Genomic DNA, 23,909 nt, shown 5'->3' with positions numbered 1-23,909 from the left:
GTGTGTGTGTGTGTGTGTGTGTGTGTGTGTGTGTGTGTGTGTGTGTAGAACAAAGCCTCCCAGTTACTGATCCGTTTCTGTGGAAAGGCTTCAACGAGACTTCAAACGTTCCTTTCAAACCAACTCTGAGGCTCTGGAGCAAATTTTCTCTTTAATCTCAAACTTGTGCAGCGGTTCGTCTCTCGTCTCTCTTCTCTCTTCTCTTGTCTCTTGTCTCTTGTCTCTCTTCTCTTGTCTCTCTTCTCTTGTCTCTCTTCTCTCGTCTCTCCGCTGCGACAAATAATACAAGTTGTGTTGACTATCAATAAATAACTCGATTAGTTACAGCCACTCCAACACTCCGCTCACTACGTGCACGATGCCCAGCTGTCCCACAGCACTGGTTTGTGGTTCACCACTATGAAGAAGACCACATAACAAAAATTTGTCAAAGGATGCCAGGGACCAGATGGTGGATCGGTACGAGGCTGAAATGGACTACAAGACTGTCATCAAGAAGCTTGGTGAGGTGGTTCATCTGCTGCTGCCGTTATTTAAACAGACCAGCATCCTTCGATTGGAGCTCCATGCATGATCCGTCCTCAAGTAGTGAGGATGATGATGATGAGAGAGGTGAGGGAAGAAAACAAAAGGTAACCCACCCATCCATCCATCCATCCATCCATCATCTTTTTCGTGTTCTCAAGTCAGGTCTCAGGGGCAGCATCTTGAGCAGGGAGGTCCAGACATCTCTCTCCTCAGCCACCTCTTCCAGCTCTTCTGGGAGGACTCCAAGGTGTTCCAATGATGTAGTCTCTCCAGCGTGTCCTGGGTCTTCCCTGGGGTCTCCTCCCAGTTGGACATACATGGAACACCTCCAATGGGAGACGTCCAGGCAGCATCCTTACCAGATACCCTCAACTGTCTCCTCTGGATGTGGAGGAGCAGAAGCTCTACTCCAAGTCTACCCTGGAGAACTGAACTTCTCACCCTCTCTCTAAGGGAGAGTCCAGCCATCCAGTGGAGAAAACTCATTTCAACAGTTTGTATACGTAATTAAATTATTTCTGTCACTGCACAGCCCATAGGTGAAGGTAGAAATGTAGACCGACAGGTAAACCCTTCCTCTTCACCACAACGGACCGGCACAAAGTCCACAACACTGCAGAAACTGAACCAATCGGTCTGGTGTTCTCACGCTCCATTCTTCCCTCACTCATAAACAAATCCTGAGATACCTGGAACTCCTCCACTTGAGGCAACGCCTCACTCCCAACCCACAGAGGACGGTCCACTCTTCTGACTGAGGACCACGGCCTCAAATTTGGAGGTGCTGATCCTCATCCCAGCTGTGAACTGCTCCAGTGAGAGCTGGAGATCACAGCAATGAGAAGACCACATCATCTGCAAACAGCAGAGACAGAACCTTGAGGTCATCTAACCAGACCCCCTCCACGCGCTGTTAGCCAGTGAACAGAGATATAAATTAAAAACTGAACATTCCTTGAAGGAATGCATCTCGCCCTGGTATCACACCAGGGAGAGATGGAGAGGAAGAGGAAAAGAAAGAGGATGAAGGTGTGGAGACTGAGACAAAGAGGGATAAAGTGATAGAAGGGAGGAGAAATGTGACCTACTTCTTCCACTGTTTGATATGCTGAGGGTGGAAGCGTGAAGCAACCAGAAGCCTGGAAGCTGCCAGAACAACAGTCAGAAAACATCCGGAGACTGAAGCGACCGGGCAACAAACAACAAACACGCTTCGTGCTTTAAACTCTGAGTGCACATTTACAAAACACGAACCATGATCAACAGTGAGAAAAAACATCAAGTAAAACATAAAAAAGTCTGATTTGAGTTTAAACTGACAGAAACTTCAACAGTTTGGAGAAAGTTTGTTTGAGACCAACTGTTTTCACTCCAGCAGCTTGCCGATGTTTTTCCACCCAGATGTTAAATCACCACGTGTGACCCCTGCAGGCAAAATGAATCAGGACATTTTCAGTGTTTTTTATTTCTCCATTTGAAAAGCTTCAAAATGATCTGTAGTTTGTTACAGCCATTTATCCCCTGGCCTTGTTGGTGTTCTTTACGACGGGGCTGGTTTGAAAAACTTTTTTTTTTTTTTGTCTGAAGTGATGTCAGGAAGTAAAGCTCTAAACGGTGGAGAAAATAATTTGACCTGATGATGACACTGACGATTTAGCAAATTTTCCCACCTACAAAGAATAGAGGGGTCTGTAAGTTTTATCATAGGTACACTTCGACTGTGAGAGAGGGAATCTAAAACAAAACAAGAACAAAAATCCAGGAACTCACTTTGTGTGAATAAATAATTTGCATTTCATTGCATGAAATAAGTATTTAACAGAACTTAATATTTGGTACAGAAACATTTGTTTGCCGTTACAGAGGTCAGATGTTTCCTGTAGTTCTGGACCAGGTTTGGACACACTGCAGTGGATTCTGGCCCACGCCTCCACACAGAGCTTCTCCAGGTCTTTCAGGTTTCGGGGCTGTCACTGGGCAGCATTGAGTTTCAGCTCCCTCCAAAGATTTTCTGTTGGGTTCAGGTCCTGGACTGGCCAGGCCACTCCAGGACCTTGAAATGCTTCTTACAGAGCCACTCCTTAGTTGTCCTGGCTGTGTTTCGGGTCAATGTCATGCTGGAAGACCCGGCCACGACCCGTCTTCAATGCTCTTATTGAGGGAAGGAGGTTGTTGGATAAAATCTCACGACACACGACTCCATCCATCCTCCCTTCAATATAGTGCCGTCGTCCTGTTCCCTTTGCACAAAAGCACCTTGAAAGTACGGTGTATGATGTTTCCACCCCCAGGCCCAGAATTCCTGACAGAAATGAAAACCTCTCGCTTTCTTTCATACCAGAGATCTAAACCAAGATCATCTTGTGCAGAGGAATGACAACGTTTTTGGTCAATCTTTAGAAATAACATTATGCGCCATCTTGTGTGATGTCTGAAGCTATCCTGCTCAAAGTATTTGCTTGGGCCGACTCTCAGCAACTACCACATCAAATTTTAGCTCAAAATCTTTAAAACTAACTAATTTATAGGCATGTTTGTGTTTTCTAAGGTCAGTAAGCTGTGGTGGCCATCTTGAACAGGTTTGACTACAAAGGTTGATCAGTTGTAGACATACTGTCTGCACGTCTTTATGAGTCTTCATGAGCATTTCCCCTCCTCGGGGTGAATCGTGTTGGACATCTTATGTCTGGGCTTAAAGGGTGGGCCACCCTCCTTGGTTGACCCCAAGAGAAACAGGTTACGGGAAACAGGTTGGAATGGAGACGGACCAGTAAATACAGAGCTTTGCCTTTCAACTCAACTCCTTCTTCACCACAACTGACCAAAGCAACACCCCCATTACCGAGGACGAGGTCCAGATCCGTCGATCTATCTCCCGCTCCATCTTACCATCACTCAGGAACAAGACGCCCCGATAATTAAACTCCTCCCCTTGAGGAAAACACTCCCAGTTCCACAGATCCAAAAAACAAGGAAAGTGATCAGTTAAACTGAACTCCGAGGGTCTGAGTTGTATCAATTACAGGAGGAGCTGCTCAGATTTCTAATTTGTTTCCAATTCCTTATTTCTGCAAACAGTCGTGTTTTACCGAGTAGGTTGTTCCCAAAGAGCTTCAATGGTTAAAAACCACAACCAGGAAGGAGATGGAGAAGTGCTGAGTCAGCGTGACATCAGAGCACTCAGCTCTACATCCAGACTTTAAGACTCCCACCATGGTTCACCGTGAGGAGGGGAACAGCTCAGCTGACCATCATCACCATCAGCTATGAACACCTTTAAACAAAACGTGACGCGTCAGCTTAGCCGAGCTAAAGCTAATGCAGCTATTACAACCCACAACGGCAACACGAGGCCGGGGTTCAGCAGCAGTAGAACCTGATCTCCTTCCTTCAGAGAAATCACATCACGGCCTGGCAGCTCTGTACGCATTTCTTCTGGAGTGGAATAAAAACACTTAAACGCTGCTTGATGCGAAGAAGGAGAGCGTTAACATCTTGGCAGGGAAATGATTAAAGCCTCCTCTCAGGTACGGAGACGAGGCAGCGGATAAACAAGCCACGACCAGGACAGCGTGAATTATTTATCAACGCACTTGATCACCTGTGATTTATTATTTAACTGCAGTGAATTCATGACTTGCTGTTCAACAGACTGAACACTGAAAACAGGAAGACGTTCAGCACAGATTTAACACGATGGTTCACAAACTGTGCACACATTAAAGGCGCGCCGGGTCGTTACAGAACCTGACCACCCCAGTTTCATTTCATTTTTTTACTTTCAGGGCTACCGTACATCCCTGTGACTGACCTGGACAGAAATAACGAGGAGCAGAGAAAGACGTTTAACCTTCTTGTAACCGTTTACACAATATCGACTTCTAGAAATGTTTTTTTCAATGTTTATTGACACATTTGCATGAAAACGTTGTAGTTTCCATGCCAGGCAGGGTTGCCAGATAAATAAAAAAAAGCTCAACTGCTGCAGTGTTGCTTTAAAATTTTAGTATTTTGACTCCAACTGTCATATATGCCGAGTGAGGATGTTGTAAGATGAGGTGTTTGTTGTGTTTGGTCATGTGCACAGAAACAGAGGGGGCAAAAAACACTTTATTATCTTTATCTGGCAACCCTAAAGTCAGGCTCAGCAGCATGAATTGTGCGTGCAGTGTCTGCACGAACACAGTTACATCCAAACTGGTGAATACAGGAACGTCCCTTTGGACCGAGGATGTTGTTGGTTGGCTCCGACATTCAGAAAACGGGTGAGTAGCACAAAATAAAAACGCTTTGATCTCTGTCATTTATCGTAAATGTTGTTAATGTAGAAAATCTGGACTGCAGCCGTCTAAAGTGTGCATGTGCGACTTCACTTCTGCAGACTAGTATTGCGCATGTCTGCAACGGTTTTTCCTTAAATTCCTCCACTGTGAGACCTTGATTCAGTAACCTTGAGTTTCAGAGAGAATGAGGGCTGTTGTGTATCCGAACAGCCGAACCTCGGCAGAAAAGCTTCGGTTTCACTAAAAGTGCAGCGTGTAAACAGGGCCTTAGGGAAAGTTTGTAGTTTTTAATAAAAAGTTATTACAGATTTGAGCGGGACAAATGTCTGTTTAGTGATCTGTGTATGCGCACGTAGAAAAAACTGCTTAAAATTAAAAAACGAGATGGAAAATATCCTGTCTGTTGATCAAAACAAGATGTTTGTGTCTTGACCAAAGTCAATATTACCCAGTGAAGCCCTCAGACACTGTAAATTAAGGTTGTAATCGAGAAAAGATGATCCCACTCTCAGAAACAGAATCAGTGCAGAATTAAACGGTAACTGCAGTAACTATGCCAGGCCTGTGTGTGGCGCTGTAACGCTGCCACAAAAACACACTAAAAACAGGAAACACAGTCGGATTTGCACAATAACGTTAACACAAGAAACAGAAGAAGAGTGTGCAATTGTGTCGTAGGTTAGATTAGAGGTGGGGCGATGACATCATTGTTTTCTAAAGGTTGGCCGTCTAAATGAAAACACCAGGGTGGAGTTTCAAGAGTTTTTCACTTTAGAACCTGATTTTTTTTAAAAAATCCTATTTAGGAGCTCAGGAAGTGCAGAAACAGGATGAAACATTACAAAAGATATTGTGTGAGGTGGGGCAGTCGTCTTAGGACTGGAAAGTTGCAGGTTCAAGTCCCATCCATGCCCATATGTTACGGTGTCCTTGAGCAAGATACCCATTCCCTAAGTGCTCTACGAGCTCTTTAAATAGCTGCAAATGAATGGACGCATTCATGGGCGACAACACTTGCACCTATCATTTGAATGGCTCCTAAAATTTCCTAAAGACTTGGAAACAAACTCTTCTTAGTCTCACAACTTTTAGACTAATGATACAGTTCATAAAATAAGTTGCAGACATGTTTACCTTCCTCCACAACGTGTGTTTACATCACTGCTTCTGTCACTTATAGTTCTATAACTTCTTTGTATTACTATTTATAACTTTAATAGTAATAACTATGAGTCATTATTATTATAATGCTGTTAAGATGTTCAGCACATGGTCCAGCCGGTGACAGTGGCAGGTGTAGTTATATACCTGGAGACGAGCAGCTGTGTTGATACGATGAACCTGTCCTTGGAGCTGAAGCTGGTGAAGATGAGAACCACTTCATTTTCACAGTCGCAGAGATTTATTTGTCATTCGCATCTCATGTGGTACATGTGGTGGAACGAGATTGTGTACGCAGGGTCCCAGTTACATCCCACAATAAAATGTAAAACAGTGATAACATCTAAGATATGAGCTAAGAAAAACATCAGCTAAATATACACTAACAGCATAAAAACATTACGTCGAACACAAGTCTTTTTGTCCGCAGTCTTTATTTTACGATACGGCTACGTGTTGTTCCCTGAAGTACTGGAGATCAGGAAGGTGCTCGGTCCTGTTGACAGGGCGGGCGCCCTCCTTTAAAATTGTGGGTAATAATTATTTGTGTTTGTGCCCTTGTAATGAATCAATAAGTGTATATATTGTTGTGGAACTGTGAGCCGCAAAGTCTTACATTCCTGAATAAACTGCTCTTGACTTATAACTTTTTAAGACAGACTTTTAGTTTGAGGCTTACTTTTCGGTCCGTACTTCTGCTCCGTCTGGCAGGAAAAGGTGGAAATCACCACAGCAACCAGTGACTTATCATATTCTGGGTCACTGGACGTTTTGTTTTTCAGCAAATTATTTGTTACGTCATTCCATCATGTCTGGTTGCAAGAGAAACATTTTAATGCAACTCGTAATTTTGTGCTTTTGAGAACTTCAGGTCTCACGAGGTCCACTTGTTTTATACCCTTGATCCCTAATCATCTATTTTTGTCAACGGTTTCCTGCATATTTTAGTGTGTTTGGTACAGTCCATGAGGTTTCCAGTACTGTTCAGGGCTTGGTTGTGCAGATCAAATTGAATCCCGTAAAAACAGCTTCTAGTGAGTCCTTGACGCCCGCAGAAGCTTTGCTGCGTGTTCTCCTCGGATGAGAGCAAACGTCAGTAAGCTGCGACTCACCCTGTTAAAGCGTTTGGCCTGGAAGAGGTGTCCGTTGGCTCGGTAGAGTTTCCTCCATCTTCTGGCCCCGCGGCGATAGATCGACTCTGGAAGAGGGAGGAACAGTTGAAGAGCAGCAGCATGGTGGGGGTCTAATGAGGAGATGGGCTTCGTAAAGAGAGGAGACAGATGTGAGCGAGTGAGAAGATGAGGTGAAGATCCCGAGGCTCCGAGTACAAATGAGGAGACAACAGTAAGAACAGACCTCTCAGCTCTCCTTAAAACCTTCTGTTCATATGAAACTATAAAACAAATCATGTCAAAGTATTAATTTAATGTGGGCTTTGATATTTGACTCACTAACATGGAGTAACTCAGTCATCTCATCTAACAAGATGCTAAAATGATGGAAATAACTTCTGCACCAGTTTACTACGATTCATTGTTGCTTTAACATCTGAAACCTCCAGAGACAGAAACTTTCTTATTTGACCAACTATGAATAAGAACAGATGTTTACAGAGGTGCTTTGACTGGAAGAACGAGGGGATTCAATGTAATTAGTCTAGCTCAAAGACAGCTCCTGAAGTGTTTGCCGCCACAATTACTCACAAGTGGAAAACATTTAGGAAAGCTGTCGATCTGCCCTGGAGTGAACGTCGTCACCCCAAAGGTCAGACTGTGCAATGCTCAGAGGAATTAGTCCAGACTTGTACAGAATGCGTGCAGGAGAAAGTCTCTTCTCTCTAAAAACAACATGGCAGCATGACTTTGATTTGCAAAGTTTCGTTTGAAGGATGAACCAAAACCTAACAAAAGTGTACATGTTTACCCAGAATGCACTGCAGCAACAACTCCTCCCAGCTGTTAGCATGGTGGTGGCGTGCTGATGGCCGGTTCATCGGTGGATTATTGAGCATGAACCTTGATATTTTGAAACACTTTGGCCATGACTGCCCCAAACGAGTCGGCGGGGGAGAGGGCGGACTCCAGAAACCATCTGAGCACCATCAAACTGGTTCACCCACTATGCGAAGGTGCTATTTATACGACTGAGTTTGTTGTGGCTCCTTGGACTGATGAAGTCTTCTGGATGAAAGACGAAACATTTCAACAAGAAGAACCTGTCCAGAGGACCTGACTGAACTTTGTTGCATCAGAAGGGTTCATAAATGGCAGATATCAGCTGGATTAGAGTTTTCTCCAAGAACTTACAAACATTATTTATTTACTTTTGTTAATTCAGAGCAGAAAAACTTTGAGTGAAACGCACCGGCCTGTTTTTGCAGATGTGTGCAGAAGTACTTTATGGATAAAGCTGCTGCTGTTTAAATAAATCACATACGACACAGTTTACATGTTGGACCTTAAAACACCCGTTGGTTGAGCTCCATCAGTGAATGCCCCCCTGGTTCCCACTCCCAGTCCGTTCTGGTTTCCCCGTGTGTTTGGCTGCTCTGCTGATGGGTGTGGCAGTGCTAACCGCCATCACTCAATCATCTTTTGCCTCTGTTGCCATGGCAGCGCTACCGTACACTCCACCATCTATTAGCTAGCTGTGAGGATGTCAGGGCGGCAGCGCCTTCTTATCAAAGTGCATCACGTCTGCTGTTCCCATCCTGAAAATGTGAGGACGAGTTAGCGCACCTCCAGGTAAACTCCACTGGGCTTTTATCATCTTTAAGACGAGCACTTACGCTTTTATCTTTGTCTCAGCGCTTAGCTTTCGTCTCCGTATGTAACAACAAGTTAAAAAGCAAAACACTATATTTATTGCACTTATTGATCAGAGATATTGTTCCTAGATCAATTTCTGCCACAAACAAAAGTTATTCTCCTATTACAGGCATAAAGACAAATCTTTAAACACAATGTCAGACCGTCAGTACGAGCTGCAGAGGAAAACCTAAGAGTCAGCGTGCGATTCATCGCATCAGGTCGGGGGTTAAACCAGATACGGTCAAACTAAAAGCACATTTTCAGATTCCTGCTTTTTTAAGTTACACGTTATGAAACTTGGATCATACTGATATCACGAGTGGCTCCAGAAATGTGGGTTGATTTGTCTGTTAATCTGGATAACCCCTGGAAATAAATCCCATTTTAACGTATTAATTGATGTCTGGATATCATTTGGAAGAGGAAACCTCTCTGCTCAAAATCAATCAATGTTTGTCATTGGTACTGCTCAGAAACGTGCTTCAAAACATTTTTCATGATTATATTTTAAACAGTTTGTTCAAGGACCTATAGAAAAGATGCATCATATTCTGACAAAATCCAGCTGCTCCCTCGAGATGGCAGCCCTCTGCTCCACACGTGGGCAGCTCCGTGTTTGGGACCCCTGAGAACGGGAGGGGAAGTGACAAAATCCAATAATTGCTCATTTTTCTATCAAGGCGCTATAGCTGCCTGTATCTCAGCAGACCACCTGAGACTTGATCCTCGGGTCGTATGTTGTAACTCTTGTCAGAATGTATGATGACATCATAATTGACAGTTTCTGTGTCTGTCTGTCAGTAAAATGTTTCATGAACCAGATAAAGGATCTTAATGAAACTTACACAGCTATGGTAAATTAACTGTATTTAGCATAGCATGGCACCTTTTAAGTGATATACAACTCAACCTGTGCCTTCACCATCCACACACACATTCATACAGCAGTCTACGACATCTCTACACGCCAACGTGAATAAATCTTTCTATAGAGACTAATGAGTGCACATTCAAACACCAGCACATCAGATACAACGAGAGGTTCAGCCCACACTTCGACAGGTGACAGTGAACTGGTGAAATCGAACCTCCGACCCTTTCGTTAGAGGACGACCGCTCTAAACACCGAGTCACGTCCGCCTTAATCATCGGATGGACATCTATAATTGATTAATGGAGATAAACAATTCAAGATGGCAGCCACAACGCATTTTAGAGTGCAGTAGCTGAGACTGATCCCAACACATAATTTGAATGTTTACAGATAGTGAAATATTTTAGTTTGTTGTTTTTTTCATTCAATATTTGGGCTCAGTTCTGCCTCTTAGCAGATTATATTATGAACTACAGGACAGATTTTAACAAAAGTTTCATGGAGTAATCGTTAAAAGTATATCCACGACTGATTAACTATTGGAACCAATCCAATTAAAGATGGCCGCCACAGTGGACTGACCTTAGAAAACAAATAAACAGCTTTAAATTAATCAATTTAAAATAACTAACGAACCTGTGTTTAGATTTCATTGAAGCTCTCAGAAACCGTCACTGGATGCTCATCTACGACTCATGAATTCAAGTCGACCAGGTTCAAGATGGCCGCTACAGCTAATCCATACTAGCAAACACAAAAGTGTCTATAATTCAGCTGTTCAGACGCTCAGCTGAAGTTTAGTTAGGCGGTAGCTGGGAGTACTCCGAGCGGCAGCAGCTTCACGAGATCGAGCGTTGCATGAATGTCAAGGCTCGACTTTTCTTTTTAGTTTAATAAATGTTTGAGATTTTAAAATCTTTCTGTTTTTCATTTCAGCTCTGAGTTAAAGTGAAACTTAAAGCCGGGGGGGGGTCATAAGCCCCGCTCTGTGGGGTCTGAACTTCTTTTAATCCTGTTCAGTCGAGCCCAGAAACGAAAGGGATCGTCTGACTCATAATCGCTGCTGTGTTTCCATGGTTACCCCGAATGTTCTGCCCTCCCTGTGCTGGTGGGGGAGTGAGGGGGGAGACCTCTGAAGAGGAGTGGGAGACAAGAGCCAACTACATGATAAATACAGAGCATCAAAGAACAAACTGCATATTTATCACCTGCTGTGATGAGAGGCAGGTGATGATGTGTGTCCACCACAGCTGGTCATCATTAGCCATCACCATCATGGCGATAACATTTTTACCTGTAAAATGGTCAGACCATCTTATCACAAGCCGAACTGGTTTGTTCCACTTTGGAGTAAGCTGTTGGAGGAAGAATCAGTGTTGTTGTGCGTTTCCTTGACTGATGAAGCCTTCTGGATGGAAGGCGAAACGTCTCAGCACAAAAGCATAAACTGTCCAGATGACCTGACTGAAAGATGTTGGATTGTATACCTGGATTATTGAGCGTGGCCTTTGTTGTTTAAAGGCTTCAGTTTCACAGAAAACGACTGCTGTTGTGTAGACGAATGGTCGAACTGCAGCAGAGAACGCTACGTTTTTGGCGTGTAACGATAAACCTGCAGCAGAATGTCTTCAGGGAGTTTCTCTGTAAACTCAGAATCACTGCCTCGGCATCATCTCTAAAACTCGCTCAGTAAGAACTTGTGACAAATACACTTGTGGGATTTCCCTTCTCAGTTCATTCTTTGTGCTGTTAACAAATGATAAGACCCGAGTGAGCCCCCTCCGGCTGCATCAGATGTTTTTACCGCTTGATAAAACCATTTCTGATCCTCGACATGAATCTCTGCCTGCCTGAAGGTGAGAAGCGCGTCAGAAACACAGATGATGTGCTTCCAACACCTCATTTGTACCTGACTAACACTCCGTCAGAGAGCTGACCCATTACAGCACCGCCCTCAGGAGAACCCAACTGTTTCATCGCCCCATTGTCCTCCACAGTGAAAACAAGAAGACAAACGGATGGAGGGAAACAGGCAACGCACTTCTCAGAAGAATGAGTGAAAATACTACACCTCCAGAGGCTAAAGCCATTGCACACAGTCCGGCCATTTGTTCTGCTGGCGGTATGAAGAGGAGCATGCGGCCGAACGTTGATGTTCTGTAGGTGAAACAACGAGGAACGCAGTGGGCCGGCAGGCTGGTTCTAACAGATCTGTTAACACGGGACATTTCCAAAGACCGGACTCACTTCCAGACATTGTTCCTCTCACTCACAGGAAAGTAGCAGCTGCCAACAGTACCCACCCTTTCCCCTCAGATACCTCGATTACAAGAAAATAAATGGAAAAATAAAACAAGTGGAGATGATTAAAGGGCCAGCCTTCTTTAAAAGGATGCACATCACCTGCTGCCGTTCAAGCAGGAGTTTGAACTATGATTATCTTATAATAAAAGATGACTGAGGTGCATTGGAAACTTTTACAAAGTTACATTCAGGACACACTTCCTGCTGCCGTTAAATGAAGAAAGCGAGGCTATTGTTGTCTAAAGACGATTTGAGGATCCATGAAAAAGCCTCGAAGCAATTAGAGCTAAAGAACACCGAACAGAACCACGACTAACTTCATTAGTTTGACCATTAATTAAAACGTTTGTCCTCTAATCATAAAGTCTTTGATAAAGACCTAGAAAAAAAAAAGACAATGCAAAGACTGTGAAATCACAAAAGCCTTCCAGTTAAAAGGTTTGATCCGGATTTAGACTGTGAAGGATTTTGAGGTCCGTCGGGGGGTTCTGAAGCAGGAAACTGTAGGAGGGCACACGGCAGCCACACAAACCAGTGAGTGGGATCATCTGGACCGGAGTCAGCATCACATGCTGATGAGTCAGTCCTGCTAGGTGACACCATGGTAACACATCCATCCCCATCACACCAGCGAGATGAGGTGTGCACAAAAACACATCGCACAGTCTGACAGTTTCTCTGGAGTGGGCCGCGGAACCAACACCAGCTAATATCAGCTAAAATGTGTTCCGGTTTCGGTACAAAGAAGTTAAAGCTGCATCCATTTGTCCCAAACCACGACAGAGTTTCTGTTCAGTATGTGTTAAAATGCCTGATTAGTTCAACAACTGATCCAACCGGGTCTACAACCAGAACTGCAGGCCTCCACTGATCTGGGCTGTATGTTGAGAGTGGTTCAATAAAAGCCTCCTCAGAGCTAAACAGCTAAAAACTGCTTGAAGGACTCTGGCTGTCAGCAACGAGGACCAAAACGACCCCCACAGTGAAGCACGGTGGTGGCAGCATCATGATGTGAAGGTGATTCTCAGCAGCAGAGACTGGGGGAGGGTTGAAGGAGAGCTGAGTGGGACTCCTGGAAAACCTGGTTCAGAACCTCAGATTGAATCAAGGGTTCACCTTCCAACACAAAAACAACCAGCTCATCCACGAGACGGGTGCTATGTTTGTTTGTTTGTTCTAAATATTTACTTTTATTTACAAATATTTTCCCCAAAGAAATACATGGACTTACATAAAACTCTTTGTGTCAAAAACTTTGTTCTCTTCAAAATCTGCTTCGGCTGCTGGCTCTGTTTTTGTCTTATGCTGACAAATGAGACTGACCTGTATAAATAAAGGTTGAATGAGTTATGCTACTTTTAGCTTTAAGCTATTGTTTGGTTACCTTCATGTTTTGGTTAGCCTTTTGTTACGTTTAGCTTTAAGCAACCATTTTGCTACTTTCAGCCAGACTTTTGTTATTTCTAGTTAGTCTTTGAAACTTTTAACTAGCCAGTGTTATTTTTAGCTTTTATCTAGTTTTTAGTTGCTTTACACTTTTAGCTGGGCTGTTGCTACATCAATCATCTAGCTAGTGTTTTGCTACTTCTACTTTTTGCTAGCTTTTTCCTATTAACTGTTAGCTAACCTTTTGGTACTTATAGCTTCTTACTGATGTCAATTAAGCTTTGTTTTGTTACTTTTAGCTTATAGCTAACCGTTTGCTACCTTTAGACTCAAACTAGTGTTTTGAATTAAATTAAATTCAGTTTATTTATATAACGGCACCAAGTCACAACAGAAGTCATCTCAGGGCACTGAACAGAAACATCCACATACAGAAAAAGTCAGCTAAAGCCATTATTTATCTGATGAGCCTTTTTTTTACTTTTAGCTTATTGCTAACTATTTGCTACCTTTAGCTTCTAGCTAGTGTTTTGCTACTTAGGTAGGGCAGCCGACTCAGGACCCGAAAGTCCCAGGTTCGATCCCCAGCCATTCCCGCATGTCGTGGTGTCTCTGAGCAAGACACCTGATTGCTAATTGCTCCTTACACAGCTGCCCACTGCTCCACCTGAGTGCATCTCAGGTGCGATAGGTTAAATGCAGAGAAATAATTTTGCCATTGTATGAGAACATACACTGATGACATCATAGCACTTTACTTTAGCTTCTAGCTTGTGCTTTTCCCATTAACTATTAGCTAATCTTTTGGTATTATAGCTAACTGATGTCAATTCAACTTTGTTTTCTTACTTTTAGTTTATAGCTAACCAGTTGCTACCTTTAGCTTATAGCTAGTAATTTGCTACTTTAGCTTCTAGTTAGCTTTTTATGATAATGGTTTGTAGCTAGAAGTCAGCCTTTTTTGCTTTTAGCTGCTGTCAAGTCAACTTAGTATTATTTGACGTTTAGCTAGCCTCATTCTTCTTTAAGCTTTAAAAACTCAGTATCTGCTTCTTCAGCAGTCATTCAGCGTTTTCACTTTAGTGTTGTTCATTCGGAGAACCTTTTCTTCACAGGAAGGCACCCGGCCCAGAGGAGCGAAGCGGTCCTGAACCCACCTCAGAGAGCTCAGAGTGCAGAAAGTTTACAGAATCATCCAAACCTTTGACTCGAAAGTAGAACAGCAGCGTGAGCAGCATCCCTCCTGCTAAACGTGGGCCGCTCCTTCATACTCTGGATCTCCTGTCAATCTCCTCCTCTTCATCCTGCGCTCATCGAGCTGCTTGGCTTTCCTCCTCCTTGATTCCAGTTAAATCTCCCCGGAGCTGCTCCGCTTCAGCTTCCTGCCACACCAACCGCAGCCTCCCCTACAGAAATGTCCACCAGCTCTAAAACGACCTTACCCTACGTCTGATCTGCACAAACGCTTCCACACTAAAGACACAGAACCACATGACCCAGTTTTTCTTCTTCTTCTTTTCATCTGCATCAGAGCTGCAGTTTCAGCTTCTCGTCCACAAGATGGCAGAAGTGTCTGTGAATTGAGCAGCAGCCTCCTCTGCGCTCTACACATTTAACCTGAATATAAACCTGATCTATTTTTAGCTGCAGCGCTGCTTCATGTCATGCTGCTACCTGGGCAGCACGGTGGCTCAGTTGGTAGAGCGAGCAGGTTGCCCTCGTTCAAATCCCGGCCAGCGTTTCTGCATGTTCTCTCCGTGCCGCGTGAGTTTTCTCTGGGTGCTCCGGTTTTCTCCCACAGGCCAAAAACATGCATGTTAGACTGACTGGTAACTCTAAATTGTCCCTAGGTGAGAGAGAGAGAATGGTTGTTTGTCTCGTTTGTCTCAATGTGTCTCTGTGATGGACTGGAGACATGTCCAAGTGTCCATGATGGACTGGAGAACTGTCCAGGGTGTCCCCCGTCTCTCACACAGTGATAGCTAGATATGGGTACCAGTGACCCCTGTGACCCGAAAAGGAAGAAGTGGGTAAAGATGATGGATGGATGGATGGATGGATGGATGGGTGGGTGGATGGATGGATGGGTGGATGGATGGATGGATGGATGGATGGATGGATGGATGGATGGGTGGATGGATGGATGGATGGATGGATGGATGGGTGGGTGGATGGATGGATGGATGGATGGTCCCTTCTTCAGGGGTCGACACAGTGATCTAATTCACATAAAAACTTGGCAATTATTTTTACGCCAGACGTCCTTCCTGATGCGACCACAGACACCGAGCTACCACAGCCTCTGAGTGGAGCAGAGAGCTGCATCCAGGACACCCGGGGAGCAGATGGTGGGGGTTAAGGGCCTTGCTCAAGGGCCCAGAGTGGGACAAATGAGGGTCGAGGGTGTGGGTGCTTCACCTATCCCACCCACATTTTGATGTTGTCGGTACTGGGAGTTGACCCGGCGATCTTCCAATCACAGGCCCACCTTCTCTACCCTCTGCACCACCGCTCCCCGTACTTAGCTTAACTTACATTAGCTAAACACGCGCTGAAATGTAGCTGAAACCAAATAACATGCCTCAATTAGCAGAAGTAGAAAGAACACATATTTGCTGAATCAGGTATACATTAGTAGAAATGAGCACAAGAATTATGAAATTAGCTAAAAAAGCTGAAATGACCAAAAAACAAAGTAGCTGAAAAGGCAGAAGGAAGTTTAAACTACCAGAAGGAAGCGGACAGAGCTGAAACAAGCTATTAAAAAAGTGGAATTAGCTGAAAAGGATAAAATGATCATAAACAGCTAAATAGTAGCTGAAATAGTAGAAAAGTGTAAACTTGCAGAAATAAACTAAAAGGAGCATAACAAGCTGAAATTAGCAGAAACAAGTTAGAAGAAGCATAAAAATGTAGTTAGCAGAAAGAACATGAAAGGAGCACAAAACACTTGAAAAAAACAGCTGAAAGCAGCTGAAAGTAGCTGAAAAAAGTTTAAATTTGCACAGGACAGCTGAAAGAAGCTGAAGTTGTAAACAGATCTTAAGATTTGAAGAATATAAGATCAATTCAATTACAACTCACAAAAAAAAAAATCATATCAAATCACAGAAAAATATCGGCCATCTTGTTTTCATTGGTCTCTCCTCGCAGAACGATGTGCTCCACTGAATTACGAACCCCCCAGGAAGGTCTGCACTGAACAACAGAGGGACGATGACTTTGACCTAGCTTCCAGTTTCCCCACGTCCCAATCCGATCACGCATCAAAGGAACGAGTCGGTTCGTCTGGTCAACTCTCAACCCTAAGACTGGCCGGACACAGAGATGCTCCCGTTTACTCGGACCAAATTGAAAGTGAAACTGTGTTAAAGAAAATTGTAAATCCCTTCACTGACAAGATGATTAAGCCTCATAAATTCCACCATGAACACGTCGATTTAAGACGGGCTCGCTCGAATCTCTCCCTCCCTCGCCGCCTGTCGGCCCAACACAAACTTGGACCCGTTGGTGCCTCTCGTCGCCAGCCGGCGTTGCAACAGCAGGGAGGTTGTGTAAGCATTTTCTGCATTCTTCAGCAGTGACGAGGGAAGGCTCCTCTCCAGGCTGGACGCTGCGTTATCGCAGCAACCTTCAGGACATTCTTTCCTTTATCTGTGCTTCCAGGAGCAAACGGGAGACGCCGTTCACTCGCTCTGACTGAAAGAAGTGCAAAAACACAAACCGATTATGTAAAGGTGTTCTCCACTGGGGGGGGGAGTAGCCAAGACAAAATAACAAACCATCTCTTTACATGGTGGAGTTATTGCCTGGAGCACTGGCGTTAGAAGCTCTTCTAATGATGGGGGACACATTGGTGGGGGGGTCTGGGGGTTCTCCCCCAGAAATTTTGGATAAACGAGATGCCATTTCCTGCGTTCTGGTGTATTTTAGCAGGTTGTTAAACATCTAAGTTTACCTGCATAAATCAACAACGAGAGCATGGCACAATGCGGTCTCCTCCCCCCACCCTAGTCGACAATTACCGGCACTAACGTAGCGCTAAGCTAGCAGTGTGCAATACAGACATTTTAGCTAAGATGCTACAGAACCAAGCACCAAGAACAGAACCGAGCACCCTGCCTTCCCCCCACCCCGTCGACAACTGCCAGCATTGATGTAGCGCTACGCTAGCAGCACGCAACACAGACACTAGGTGTTGAATGAGTACATAACTTTTGAACTCGACATCAACACAATAAAACCTGAGTAGAACTCGAGTATTTGATGACGTCATAGATCTCAAGATACAAAAATAAATAAATAAATAAAACCGCCAAAAAAAGGTAATCATTTACAAAAAAAAGACCAACAAAACATTGGGAGCGTATATTATGCCCCTACCATTTATCATACTGCAAATAAGTCACAAAAAAAAACTAAACTATTAGTTATTATTATTAAACTGCAAACGTGAAGAAACGTGCAGCACGTCAAAAACGAAACTTAAACCGAAACTGGTTCTGGTTCTGGTGGATTGGACCCGGTGTTACACCATACTCTGTGACCTGCAACAGTGCAACACCGCCCCCTACGGTCATACGGTGGTCACATAATATGGCGTCACTACGGGTACTCGACTTTACATTTTTAACCTCGATAGATGTCCTAGCAATCGATGTGTAGATTACTCGAGTACTCTGTTAATGCCCTAACAGACACACTAGCTAAAAGCTCTGTTTCCTTCATGGCTAGCTGCCACAAAGCAGCTTTTCTTCAAAAATCAAACACTTCACGTGGATTCAAAAATCTAATCTAAAAATAACAAATGCTCCTTTGTGGAGAGAAATGTCCTACAGTGACCACCCTGAAGTGGTGTAAACACACCTCCGCCGGATATCAAATGTCCCAACACAGACTGAATTTCACGGTTCTGTTGGGCTCAGCCCGAGCCAGAACAATCTGCAGGAACTCACCAAACACACAAACGTTTGGCGAGTCCAGGTCCTCCAGCTCACAACATCTGCAGCAGGTTATATATCTCTGGTGGTTGTTGTTCCGTAGCTGGTTTATAGAAGATCAAAACGCTTTCGTTTCAGATTGTCAGCCGGGGACAGCAAGGTGACCCGGTCAGGCGTGAGGTCCACCGAGCAGAGAAACGCAGACGAAAACAGAAAAACTAATAAAACAAAAAGCTGCGAAAGCAAAGAGAGAGCCAAGTGTTATTGAAAAGAAAGGACACAGAGATGTGAGGGTGGGTTTAATAAAAGGAAAAGAGGGAATGCCACAGGGGAGGCAGCTGAAACCAGGTCAGTTCAGCTGGTAGGACTCAAACCCGACCCGGGTTCAGGCAGCAGCTTCGGCTCGTGTCCTCGGCACTGGAAGCTGCAGAGGTGGTTGCTGTTGGGGTCGTTTGCGGCGGCTGAAGGCGCTGTCCGGTGGGAGCGTTACGCAACAGCCCGGCCGTTTGTGGATTAGACTTCTGAACAGATGTGCTGACGCTGTTCTCTGCAGGGGGTCTGCAGCGGGACACGCCGACGGCTTCAGATCCAGCTGCGCAGCAGAACGAGGTCAGCCGCAGAGGCGGGACGGACACGAAGAGCGCCAAGGAGAGCTCCAAGTGGAACAACGTGCAGAGATTAGGCTTTTATTATTGCCAAGAGCTTTATACGGCCTTCAGGGAGGACGAATAAAAATAAAAATAAAAACCCACCTTGGATGCCAACGAGTCTCACAAAGACCGTATGATGCAACAATTGACATTTTATGCAGATGATGTGGAACTTGTGGAAGTTTGACAAATGAAATGAAAAGAGTTTAAAAATACGGGATTGATTAAATGATAAAAATCCAGAATTTTTTAATAATTATTTTATTTTTTTCTTATACTTCAACAGTACTTAGATTAGTCAGGAACATTTTATTTATTTTAGTTCATGTTTTTATCTATTTTATTTTTAGTTTCAGCTTGTTGATGTTAATAAACACAACCATTCCTGACAAATCCTTAAAAAAATGTAATTAATTAATTAAACTTGTTTTAACTTTATCAGCACTGTTTGCAATGCTCCATAAACTCCCTGACACGCCCTTTAGCATTTCATGGGGAACAAATTGACCCCATTGAAACCCATTATAAATGCATAGTTTGGTCTCCTGCTTGTCGTTTCGTAAAATAATGTGTTTCTTTCAGTTGTGATGTTTTTTATCTCTATCTCTCCACTTCAGACTGTTATATTAGCCCGCTTGCTGGTCTGTTACATGTGAAGACACGAACATCACCGGCCAGGCTGGAAAAGAGCGCCTCCCTCATGGATGGAGTTTCCTGTGGGGTCCGGTCTCTCATCTCGTCTGATAAAATTGTTGTAGTTTGGCAGTACGGAGCAAAACAAAATAAATGCTTTTAAAAGAATGACTAATTTAAAGTGGAAAAATATGATTTATTCCCCCCAGGAGTTGTATGAAGTGGTCAATTATTGCCATAAATTTAACTCATTTGTTACGAACGTGTCGCTGACGACACGGTTGTTAAAAGACTACCAGGTAGAAATGTTGAGGCTTAGGTGGTAAAGGGTTAAAGGACAATTTGAGGATTAAAGGAAAGTAACGTGCGGTGCTGAAACCAACATCTGAAGTCCTAAATGCTGCAGTTGAGTTGTCTGGAACCAGACGGATCACGTGCACGAGCTCTATTGACCTTTATTTAACCAGGCACATCCCACTGAGATCACAAAGGTCTTTTGTAAAGGAGGTCTGGATCTCAGAGTCCTCGGCTGCACAGCCAGCCCATCAGCTGAAGAGCACCGTGATCCATAAGACCAACCAAAGCCCAGTTCTCAAAGCTCTAATGGGTTCTTTCCAGTGTAAGAAGAAGGATCTGTCCGAGAGGAACTGGTCAGGACAATGTTTGAATCATTCGTTCCTAAGTGAACTGTTCCTTCATCTGGAGCGTGATATGACCCAAATTCAGCCCGGATACGACAGCCGCCTCGTTACTTAAAGGTTTACTTCTAACCCAGTTAGTAAAAATAGGCAGAGAGACAAAAAGGAGGCTGGAGTTGAGTTCTTTTCACAGAACAAACAGCACAAACCTGAACAGACTGATGTTGGTGGAGCGTTCCATTCACACGTTTCAAGAGTTTCCAATCATCTCTGGTCTACGTTTACGCTGCACAAAACTGGATCCTTCTGTTGGTAATTCCAAGTACACAGTTTTTATTTATAAACACTTTTATCTCCACTGTGAGGAATCAAAGCCGCTCAAAGCCCAACAGAACCGCTCACCGTCTGCTCCGAGTGAGTGACAGTGAAACTTCTGTTTCTGATACTTTTAGCTACTATCCTGCTAATTTTAGATACACTTTTGCTACATACAGCTTGTAGCTACAATTTAGTTAATTTTAGATTGATAGCAAGTTCTGCATTTAGTTTTGAGCAAATATTTAGCTACATTTAGCTTTTAGCTACTCTTCTTAGATTTAAAATTTAGTTTGTTTTGCTAAATTTTACTTCAAGCTACAGTTTGAACGATGCTTATACAAATTTTTGTTGTTGTTATATTGTTTTACATGTTTGTTTTTTTTTAGCTTTTAGCAACTTTAAACTTTTTTTTAGCTTTCAGCTATGGTTTTTCTCATTTAGTTTTAAAATATGTGTTGGACATTTTAGGTTTTACCGACTATTTAGCTAATTTTAGGTTTAGCCTACAATTTAGTGAAGTTTAGCTTTTATCAACAGTTTACTGTCTTTTAGTTATTGTTTTGCTAAGTTTAGCTTTTAGCTAATGTTTGGCTAGTTTGTTCATACCTATGGTTTTTCCTAATCTGAGCTTTTGGATACTTTGGAATAATTTCAGCTTCTGTTCAGCTCGTTTCGACTCAGTTTCAGCTTCTTCAGCGCTCAGAGTTCACACTTTATTTTTGCAGAAAAGGCTCATTTCTCTGGCGTTGGCTTCTTTTTACGAGGATCGGCTCGTCAGAGTCCGATTACAGAACAACAAACCGCCTTCGTCCAGATAAATCTCCTCCAGCTGAACGTTTCAGGTCTGCTGATGAGATTCACGGAGGAATGCAGCTTTCCCCCGAGGCTAGGCTAAACTAACTTATTTACATGATTTCTGTATTTATTAAAAGTAAGATCAGAAGTGGTTGAAGGACCAAGACATCTGTTTATTAAAAACTGTTGGACCAAATGTCTGGATGTGATGTGAGATGTGTCTTCAGGTGGATCAGCTGTTTGCTCTTGCAGCTCAGAAACTTTGCTCTTCTTAGACAAACTCATGTATTCTGTTTATTGGTTGCACCGGACTCAGATGTCTGAAAGCCATATTTTAAATAAAGAACACCACCCCCACCCCCACACCCACACCCACACCCACCTGTTCTCTCCTTCCTGTTTCATTGGTTCGACTGTGACTTCTTCCGTAATTTCATTGGTCAGATTTTTTTTTACCTTTATTTATAGAGGTAGTAGTCTCTCTTGGGGGGGTGGGTCCTCATGACTCAATGAGACTACCTCATTGGCTTTCCTTCCCTCCATTGATTACAGTGACATTATTTACATGAACACTCCTACAAGCACCCTGCAGATGTTGGATGCTGCAGATGTTGGATGCTGCAGATGTTGGATGCTGTCTATCACGGTGCACTAAGATTCATAACTGGCTGTAACCAACGTGCCCATCACTGCACCCAGTATCCACTGGTTAACTGGTCATCATTAACTTCACAGACTCTCCCACTGGTATATTTTCATCTTTAAATCACTTCCTGGTCTGCTGCCTTCATACATCTCCTCCTACATGTCTCTGAGTGAGTGCAGCTACAGCGTGCGCTCTCAGGACATCATTACCTGCAGTGTTCCCTCAGTGAGGACTGAACTAGACAAAAGGACCTTCTCCTACTCCGCTCTTGTTTCCTGGAATATCTTGTAAAAACAATTGAAGCTCTCGACCTTTGACCTCTCTACGTGGTTTCAAACATCTGCTAAGTTCATGGCAAAAACCAACACAGACATGTTCCTGTTTTTAGTTTTCTAGTATTCTGTATCGCCTTACAATCTAGTCGTTTTGTTTTTAATACAATTTTCTTTAATTTTTCTTTCATTTATTCTTCTAAATTTCATGCTTTGTTTTATGATTGTCCACTGTTGTCATGAGTCTTTGTTAAACCATGTCTCTCTTGTAAACGAGTCCCCGAGGCTCAATGAGACTAACCTGTAGAAATAAAGGCTGAATGAAGATCTGTGGGGTTCACTCGGCCTGTGCGAGTCACGAGGACCCACCCCCCAAGAGAGACGTGTATTGGGCAACTATCTGAGCGCCTAGTGTGACGAAGCTAAATGTTTTTGGTGGCAGGAAGCTCGTCAGCCCATCAGAAAATAAAAAACCAATCCATAAATTAGCCGCAGCACTGTTTCAGCCTCAGAGCTCAACGCCTGTGAAAAAAGTAGCAGCTTATAGACCGGAAAGTACGGTAGTTGACTGTTATCCCCAACACATCCTGCAATACTTTATTTAAAACATTTGGCCTTATTGGTTAGATTTAACACCATTTTGCTGTTAGCATAATTTCTCATGAACCACTGGACAGATTTGATCCCTTTACGAAATGCCCGGTGTTTAATTTCAGCGATGCGTCGGCCTGTGCCTATAAACCCCAGCCCTGTATTCAGTGTTGTTCTCAGACTGCTCGTGCTGTAAGCAGCTGTGAAAAGTAAAAATATCATCATTGTAGCAGCAGAAGGTGCAGGTGTTTGTTAGCTCTGCCTCTGTCTGCATCTGTGCAGCACCCAGTCAGGCTGAACAAACCCTTTAGTTTAATTAAACTGTTGGTTAAAGTGATGGACAAGACTCCAGGAGACCTTCTGTGGTGTCTGCTCAGCCCAGAGAGCAGGTGTCAGAACCAGAAGATCGATTGCACATCACACGTGTGAACTTCCAGACTGACTCATGCTCTGCAGCAGCTTCATCATCCTCATCACCGAGGGCTTTAAGCGCCCGACGCCTCTGCTTCAAACACGTCTTACTCCCCCAGCGTTCCCGTTTCTGTCTTCAAGCTGCACCACGAGTGTAAAGAATCACACTCCTGCACATCAGCTGGATAATCAGCGCGATAACACCCGGAGAGGCATCAGGCAGCTCAGGTCGGACTGAACTTTGGAACAGGAGAGCTCTAAATGTTGTGGCTGCTCCTTCTGCAAGAAAACTCACATCAGATTTGGAAACGGTTCGTGAGTTTCCTGATGACACCTGGGCTTGAACTTGCAGGCTTAGGATTTAAAAACCACTGAGGCACCGCGGCCACAACGACAAGTCAGGCTGATGTGCAGAAGTTGTTCAGTAGTTCTGGGAAACAAAGTTTAGACGAGTCGGTGTTTGTGTACTTAAATTATATCGTTATCAATCCATCAATCAATTAATCAATCCATCAATTAATCAATCCATCATCTTTAACCACTTCTTCCTTTTTGGGTCACTGGTGCCCATGTCCAGCAGTTACTGTGTGAAAGGTGGGGGACACCTGAACAGGTCTCCAGACCATCACAGGGACACCATGGACAGGTCTCCAGTCCATCACAGGGACA

At 43.7% G+C, this 23,909-nt stretch overlaps 1 protein-coding gene across 1 annotated transcript in view; it reads right to left on the bottom strand.

Moving 5' to 3' along the window:
• prkcz (protein kinase C, zeta) overlaps positions 1-23,909 on the bottom strand; it is a gene marked incomplete in the record, with an annotated part of 124,479 nt that overhangs the window by 59,936 nt on the left and 40,634 nt on the right. Inside the window, 1 exon segment of the mRNA XM_037685061.1 lies at positions 7,085-7,170. Within this exon segment, the coding sequence (XP_037540989.1) occupies positions 7,085-7,170 (86 nt within the window).

The sequence above is a fragment of the Nematolebias whitei genome, chromosome 11 (assembly GCF_014905685.2).
Source record: "Nematolebias whitei isolate Nwh7 chromosome 11, NemWhi1, whole genome shotgun sequence".
NCBI classification, from domain to species: domain Eukaryota; kingdom Metazoa; phylum Chordata; class Actinopteri; order Cyprinodontiformes; family Rivulidae; genus Nematolebias; species Nematolebias whitei.
The sequence above is the reverse complement of the archived record's forward strand: the minus strand, read 5'-3'. Positions and strand labels throughout refer to the sequence as shown.